The sequence below is a fragment of the Ceratina calcarata genome, unplaced genomic scaffold (assembly GCF_001652005.2).
Source record: "Ceratina calcarata isolate Rehan_Ccalc_2016 unplaced genomic scaffold, ASM165200v1 scaffold86.2, whole genome shotgun sequence".
In the NCBI taxonomy this organism is placed as follows: domain Eukaryota; kingdom Metazoa; phylum Arthropoda; class Insecta; order Hymenoptera; family Apidae; genus Ceratina; species Ceratina calcarata.
The window spans coordinates 530,936-539,436 of NW_017179946.1; the positions used below are offsets into that span (position 1 = coordinate 530,936).

The following is an 8,501-nucleotide window of genomic DNA, read 5'->3' on the forward strand; positions in this document are numbered from 1 at the left end:
CTTTTCTCCTCCACCATAAGTTAATTAAAATGAACTAAATGCGTAATATAAAAATAAAGTTTATAGGTAATTCATTTTTCTTGTTCAAAACATTGACTCTGTTACATCTGCCAATCAGGTGGCTAAAGTATTCATATCTACATACATATTTCATACTTATTTCTTTCTATACATATTTACATATACATGTACAAATATACAGATATGTATATTTAGATAAGTATATACATAGTGATGTCATTTATTTGAGTAACTGGATCAGCTGAATAACAACTTTTAAATGTAATTGTTATGTTAATATCCTACACGATCAGTTTCTGTGCATATTTGACAAACGTTACGATATCAAGCAAATATTTTTAACGAAACAAATCAACCTGAAGTCTATATAACACTTGCTGCTAATAAAATAAGATCGTCAAATGCAGTTCGGAATGAAACTGCGCCGAAATAAAAAACAACGAACTTATTTATCAACCAGATGTAAAGTATAGAGGTAATCTGGGAAGATTAAAGAAATCGTAAGCCAGAGATCAGTTAAGTGTATGTCGTTTATTTATTTAATCGATCTGATCGCAGATATAGTTTTCTTCATCCGTTATATTTCATCTTCCATAAGTTAATTACAATAATCTAAAAGGGTATAAGGGATAAAGTTTATAGGTAATTCATTTTTTTTTTTGTTCACAGTATTGACTCTATTACATACGCTAATCAGATAGCTAAAGTGTTCATATCTACAAATATATCTCATATTTGTTCCTCTCCATATACATATACATATATACACATATATTTAGACTCGTATATATGTGCATATCTATATATACATATATTTCGCAACGCATTTCGTCGCATTCCTTTTCTTATAATCTCTCATCTCTTTTTTGTCGTTTTATCTTCAACAGTTAACGTTATCTCTTTCGCTTTCACAACGCTCTCACATACACACACACGCACACGAACTTTCTCTCTCGCTCTCCTATCTCTTCAGTGTTCTTCTTCTTCTTCTTCTTCTTCTCTTTTAACTTGAATGCTAAACGTATGTATGTATGCATGTATGTACGTATGTATGTGTGTGTGCATGTACGCATGCAATGTACGCGTGTATATACGTGTGTCAATTTAGTCTGTACGATGTGTCTGAAGAGGAAAAACTAAGTAAGTGTCCGCACGAGCAAGGATAAATCTCGGTTTCTTCCTTCCGTCATTTCTCTCTGTTTTCGTCGTTAGGGGGTTCGACTCAGTGTATCGTTTTCCATTTTTTTGTGTTTTTCTTTTTTAAACGAGATATTAAGGTTTAAAAGTATAATATACGCGTATGTATGTATATAGTATCTGACGCTTGATTTGACACATATGATTGAGGTCTCGAGCAAGTTTTATCTGCTGCTTTTAGCTCGCATCTCACAGCCTATATTGTGATTTAACCCAGAACGCGAGGAGCCCCGTTCGCAACAGGCCACGGTCGCTGCCGACTACACGTGATTCCTTGTTTCCTCTTCCTTTTGTATTTTGTCAAGTCCCCGACAAATGCCAAGCTCGCAGGTGTATATATATCTTTATATATTTCTTTTCTCGTATATATATGTATATATATATTTTTGTTTTGTTTGTAATCAATCTTGATTAATTCTCTTTCCTCTGTCCCATTCTCGTCTTACCGTTTACGTGAACGTAGTATGTATGCGTGTCCATATGGTGAATTGTGCATTTCTTTCAAGTAAATATGACATAGTAAAATATTAAAGCGGCAGCAGAACGTACTGCAATACTGTTTGATCTATGAAAACGATGTGTCTCTCCCCTTATCTTCCTTTTCTATTGAACCGTGTCTTACAAATCTTCCTCCTTTCATTTCTCTCCTCCCTCTTTCGCTCCCCTTAAAGTCTATCTATTTATGTACAACACATTTTTTTTTTTTTAACGTTTTATCTGAAACAGTTTCGTCATTCTTTCCTCGTTTCTTTATATTCATCTGTCGTTTGACCATTTATCGCGATAAACTTTTCTCATAGTCAACATGTCTCATATAAACTATGCAGTGTCGACGCCTATCAGATAGGCAAGTACACATAAAATATATGGTAATCGACAAGTGATTAACGTATTAAAATTAGAAAGTACATATCGCAACATCGTGGACAATAGACGGAGATAGAGTCGAGCGTCTCGCGAACTTCGCTGAATTCCTCCTTCTTTTTAAGATGGAAACAGTTGAACGATCCTCTCCCCCTCTCATTTTTAAACACCCCCTATCTGTCCTTTTCTCGATTCAACGCGTACTGGCGATGAGGTAGATAAAGAAGATAAGATAATATCTCGTCTTATCACGCTTTTGACCGATCTTGTTACTTCTTGACAAAGAGTCTCAGGATTTTAAACTATTTTTTAACTTGCACTAGCTAATGAGTGAAAGTCAACTGGCAAGCTGCTTCATTCCGTTAAGTGTTAAGAAAATTACGAGAAAGAATATAATAGAGTAAGTAGTAACCCGCCGCATTAGCTGACTAGTCAATCTTCCGTTCTACTAACAGACTCATTTTATGAAGTGATCCATTACATTGGTTAAGTGATGAATATTAAGTACATTGTCGCCTCCAACGGAATAAAAGAATCACGTCTTAGCCAAACACTGGATTCATATAAAAAAAGGGAAGATCCGCGTGCAATCTCGTGACGTTTATTATAGCCAGTCGAAGGTTCGCCGAGTGCTCGACTCCTCTCGTTTCGATAAACCTCTCTTCTATTTACCCGGGCCATAATCGCGGTCCGCAATTTTCAATTAAGTAGACACAGCGCATATAAACGAGCTCAATAAGATTCACTCGTTCCATACGATTACTTTCTTCCCATCTCTTGCCTTTTAGAAGTCCTTTGTTCGTCTCGGCTTCTACTCTCCTTTTATAGATAAACTATTCGTCATATATGTATATATTTATATTTATATATATATATTAGATAGTGCCTATCTAAAAATGAGGCGCGGCCGAAGGAGCCTCGGACCGCGCAATGAAAACGTGACATACACACGACACTTAAATGCGACCGATTACAACGCTACACGCTATCCCGTCGATGAAAATCGATTAACCCATTAATGCCAGATACCTGCTTCTATTCTTTTCTCAGACTGTTTTACATTCATTGGCTCGACCAAGATTCTTAAGAGGAGGAAGTGCAATAGTAACAGTGACGATCGTTTCTCGAATAGAATCTCTCCTCAAGTAAAAGTCCCAAGCTTCTGCCGCTTTTCTATCACGAAAATTCTTCTTCACTGCCGTTCACTTATCCTCCCGAAGAACGTTGACTCACTTTTGCCGTAATCCTTAGCAGGCAACCATACGAGGTTCTTTTTCGAGATTTCTGGGATCGCGATTCTTTCCTTATTTTTCCCTTAAACGACTCGCTAGAGCGGTGAATCGGACCGGTAGGCCTTGGACAGTACAAACGCGAATCTAGACGAAGATTTCGACGCGCAACAGGTCGAGAAGTACATGCGTATGTATAATATTAATTTAATGGAAATACGGAAGGGAATTCGTTCAGTCCTGAAGGAGTAATGCGTGAAATGCTCTCGCCGTGTTTTACTTTTTTCGTCCCATTTGTCGTCGTCGTCTTTTTTGTTCGCGGCGCCAGTTGGAAACGCTACGGCTTGAACCTTTATGGGGACGCAATGCCGAGATGTATTTCCTTTTTTTCTCTCTTTTCTTTAAAGACATTTTTTACCTATTGCGATACATATATTATATTATTATAAAACGATGCGTGAGAATGAAAGGAGATTTATATCAGTAATGCTGTGTGCGTACTTAGATCGGCAGACTTCGCCAACATTTTTTTTGTTTTATTTTATTTTAGATTATACCGCGGCGTTAAAAGATCGTTCTCGTCCTCAGAACTTCGAGTGCTGTTTAACTCGTCGCGTCTTACTGACGAAATGTAAATCCGTGGATTTAGATAAACCGGAACGGTTTTAATACTTACGAGGATTAGTCGAATCTCTCGAACTATCTCTGAAGTAATTTTATCTGTTTGATTGTGCATTCTTCGACATAAGTTATTTCATAATGAAAATCAAAGTTCACGTGAAAACTTTTACGCTCTGTCGGCAATGACCATCTACAACTACCTGCGTCTCAAAACTTCCGCGTACGATATTTTTTTTTCTTTTTTTCTTTTTAATTCGTTACATTAAGAAATCCGAATTCTATGGTTTAAGTTCTACTATTGCTAGTTCTCGTGTTATATCGATACGACGAACGCGAATCATTACGTAGTAACTCGAAGAGGATCTCACGATTTATGCATGAATATGTATTTATTATACGTACTTTCCTTAGGACATTTAGCGTTAGAATTGTTTAACCGTAAGGTAGATTCTATGTTTCAGCGATACTGCGACGCGAAGTCGTGTATTTAATTTATTTTTTGTTAATGTCTTGCTCGCCCTCTCAAGTGAAACTCGTATTGCTATTAGACTCTTGACGTTATATCGATGTCAAGCGATACAAAGTTTAGTTTATTCCCGATACACTAGCGCTACCATTCTCCTTCTTCTCAAATTTCTAATCCCTTGGTATCGATCCCGTTACCATCGTACCAATCCTAATCGACAAATGGATTTTTTATCTTGTTATGGCAGTAACATACTTTTGTCAATATAGGTCGAGATTATTTTTTACCACAGCGACTGAAGCGATGCGAGAAATTATTGTGTTTTTAATAACTGTCATTTCCTGTTCGAATTGTTGAAAAATGAATCCATTTTGAATGAACACTTAAATTATACACTATTTCCTCTTGGCAAATGTACTTATTGTATGAGTTTGCTCCTGATTTATCAGATTTATTATAATAACGTTTCACGTGTTTCAGTTTTATTAATTAGGATTCCATTCTCTATCTCGGGGACACAATATACTTTTATTATAATTATTATTATAGTTATTATTATTTTCAACGTCCTGCGTCCACATAAAACCGTTCAACGCTGGCAACGTTCGTCCAAACTTTCGCCGCGCGTTATTTCCGCGCCCCGTTAATCGAACCACGCGCTATCCCTAGGCTACCCTAAATTTCACCTATATAAGCAGTAGAATCATACATACCTATTTAATTATATACTCTCTATGTTTAACGACAATGCGTGTAGAAAAATGAGCCTCTCGCGTCTTTGGTTAAACGCGAAGCATTTAGAAAGAATTCTGGCAGTGGTTTTCGTAGATGCTTCGATCTTAGCCTCGGACCAAAAAAATTTTGATTTCCGTTTCAAATGGGTGGTTACAAGTTCTTCCGTCGGAGTTTCAAGGAGTTCGCATTTTCGTTTTTATTTTCTGCTCATGTAGGAGGCACCAATTCCTTCCACGTTTACAGTTCGCTTTACTTTCGTTCCCTGGATTCCGTCGGCTGGGGGATTGAAACTTTGAAAAGGAATTTTCTCGGAGCTCTTGTTTCCCCAGAAAACTGGAATCTGTTAAGTGCATTCTCCGTGTGCAGCTCTCTGTGCAGACTGTCTCGCGGCCGTACAGGTAAAAATCAATTTTATTTGTTCTCTTCTCGTTTAAAGTCTCTAGCCTCGGAAAAGGGATACGAGTGTAAAATGAGATAGATCCTACTAGTTCCTAGTTTACGCGTGAAATTCATTCGAGGGAAATCATCTTTATCCTTTGGCATGTCACTTTTGGCCTTCACCAAAGAGGGTCGACTTAGTTTTAGAGTAGGTAAAGTTTCTCCATTTTCTCTTCGCTTTTTTTTTTTCTTTTTCTTTTTCTCTTTCTTTAACTAAATCCGCAGAAACAGCGTCGTCGATCGTCATTCTTCTTCTTCGTCTTCTTCATTTCGGTAATCGTGTGTTTAGTGTGTTTACTGTGTACATGTCGAATGTGTGAATGGCGTGTGTCTCACAACGCGAAACGCAAGTGACTGCTCAGACAATGGCACAAGAGCAACGTGTTCCCTAGGGTGGAGTCAGTTTTTAGGTCTTCCCGAAGTAAACTGGATCGCGGCCGTCGCCTTGCGATCACTTCGTTGACGGCTGATCTAGTTCACGAGTAGATGGTGATCACCTCCCGTCCGCCGCCCCGCACCATTAGCACCCTCTCGAGACCCTCAGTGAGCACTTCGAGGAATTCCATGTCTGCGGGTGGTCAGTCAAGGAATTTAAAACGATAAATTATATGAATAAAATGGAGATAGACTGAAAAGTGATCAATAATTAGATTCTCGTAGAATCAGAAATAACGAAAAGGATACAATTCGATTCGCGCTCCATTCTGGTGTCTCTCGGTGGTCCAGGAAGATTCAGGATAACTAGTTGAGCATTTTTGCTCTTCTTCACGATCACCTCGTTCAGTTTAATGGAAGTGTGCATACGCCTTACGTCACCTTCGTCCCTGAATATTACAAATATACATACATTCATACACCTTACTCTCCTTTTACAAGGTATTTTTTCACATGATTTTAATGTTACGCGGTTCTCATTATTAGTGAATGTATTTCTATGTTTCAAGAAGGATCAGGTAAACATTTCATTTACTGTGGCTATAAATGATAAATTTTCGAAATCATACGTACGGTGTAATAGTTGGTTTCTTGGATTCGGGACTCTCGGGCTTCTTCTCCTCGTTCTCTTTCGCCTCCTTTTCGGTATTCTCTTTATTCTCCTGTTTGGGTGATCCGCCGATCAGCTTCGTTTCTTCGTCGTTGCCTTCTTTGGCATCTTCCATTGCCTCGTTGCCACCGTCTGCTTCGCCTTCCTTGCCAGCCTCGGTTTCTTGCACCAATTTCTCCTGCGCCTCGTCCATCGCCGCGTTCGGATTCTGGCTGCCAGGCTCCTGGAATCTCACCTTGGTCGCCACCTTAACGTCCACGTTATGGTGATGGTCCACAATCGCCTGTACCTAGACCATGGAAAAAGATTGTTGACGATACGACATATATACGAGGCATCACTGACGATGAGTCCCGATGCAGTGGAAGACAGTCAAGACTAACTCTAGCGTCAAAGCACTCTATCATGATCTGACTAAATGAACGATCGTTAAAATGGTAGCATTCTCGGCTATGAACGTGCCAATCAAAAGCTGAAACGTCTCAGTTTCACGGTCGGAATGATCGGGATGATCAGATTCACATCTCGTTGAGTTGTAATTTAACTTGGCTCTTTCCTTTCTAATTGCTTAAAGCGTCTTGAAACATTTGTTTCTTTTGTAATAAATAATCGTCTTATCCAATATTAAATTTTAGACTAAAGATTAATGGGCTTTGATAATAAAGATCGATAATTGTTGAAAATATTTTTATAGTACAACGTCAAAGAAAATTGAAAATTTATGGAAATCTAAAGTGCCTTAGGGAAATGGTAAGAACAAAATTGTTCAAATTTTCCTCAGTATAACGTCCAAGGAAGTCTATGTGTGAAGTTGAAAGTCGATGTGCGGTTAAGGATATATTGGCTATACAGTCAATCCAAAAAGTTTATGCACTTTAGAAACGCATTTTTTAAAAAAAAATCAGACGTCGGAAGAACATTGCTAATAATAAACAACAAAAAAAAATTTTCGATTTTTCCGAGATTTTTCCAAGGGGTACCCCTTCAATTATTTTTTCACATGATTTTAATGTTACGCGGTTCTCATTATTAGTGAATGTATTTCTATGTTTCAAGAAGGATCAGGTAAACATTTCATTTACTGTGGCTATAAATGATAAATTTTCGAAATCATACGTACGGTGTAATAGTTGGTTTCTTGGATTCGGGACTCTCGGGCTTCTTCTCCTCGTTCTCTTTCGCCTCCTTTTCGGTATTCTCTTTATTCTCCTGTTTGGGTGATCCGCCGATCAGCTTCGTTTCTTCGTCGTTGCCTTCTTTGGCATCTTCCATTGCCTCGTTGCCACCGTCTGCTTCGCCTTCCTTGCCAGCCTCGGTTTCTTGCACCAATTTCTCCTGCGCCTCGTCCATCGCCGCGTTCGGATTCTGGCTGCCAGGCTCCTGGAATCTCACCTTGGTCGCCACCTTAACGTCCACGTTATGGTGATGGTCCACAATCGCCTGTACCTAGACCATGGAAAAAGATTGTTGACGATACGACATATATACGAGGCATCACTGACGATGAGTCCCGATGCAGTGGAAGACAGTCAAGACTAACTCTAGCGTCAAAGCACTCTATCATGATCTGACTAAATGAACGATCGTTAAAATGGTAGCATTCTCGGCTATGAACGTGCCAATCAAAAGCTGAAACGTCTCAGTTTCACGGTCGGAATGATCGGGATGATCAGATTCACATCTCGTTGAGTTGTAATTTAACTTGGCTCTTTCCTTTCTAATTGCTTAAAGCGTCTTGAAACATTTGTTTCTTTTGTAATAAATAATCGTCTTATCCAATATTAAATTTTAGACTAAAGATTAATGGGCTTTGATAATAAAGATCGATAATTGTTGAAAATATTTTTATAGTACAACGTCAAAGAAAATTGAAAATTTATGGAAA

At 38.3% G+C, this 8,501-nt stretch overlaps 2 protein-coding genes across 7 annotated transcripts in view; one reads left to right on the forward strand and one right to left on the reverse strand.

Annotated features, from left to right (window-relative positions):
- LOC108631194 (putative chitinase 2) overlaps nt 1-696 on the forward strand; it is a 1,820-nt gene extending 1,124 nt beyond the window's left edge. Inside the window, exon 3 of the mRNA XM_026818761.1 lies at nt 691-696. Within this exon, the coding sequence (XP_026674562.1) occupies nt 691-696 (6 nt within the window). The remainder of the gene's footprint in view (nt 1-690) is intronic.
- Nucleotides 697-1,717: 1,021 nt separating this feature from the next.
- Nucleotides 1,718-8,501, reverse strand: part of kcc (solute carrier family 12 member kcc) — a 40,532-nt gene continuing 33,748 nt past the window's right edge. For 3 of the 6 annotated variants that reach the window (XM_018035077.2, XM_018035075.2, XM_018035079.2), the window contains 3 exons: nt 7,737-8,062; nt 6,256-6,395; nt 1,718-6,139 (listed from right to left, as the gene is read on the reverse strand). In XM_018035077.2, coding sequence (XP_017890566.1) covers nt 6,048-6,139; nt 6,256-6,395; nt 7,737-8,062 — 558 coding nt within the window. In that variant the 3' untranslated portion in view covers nt 1,718-6,047. The remainder of the gene's footprint in view (nt 6,140-6,255; nt 6,396-7,736; nt 8,063-8,501) is intronic. The other 3 variants (XM_026818776.1, XM_026818775.1, XM_026818777.1) reach the window with 1 other exon arrangement.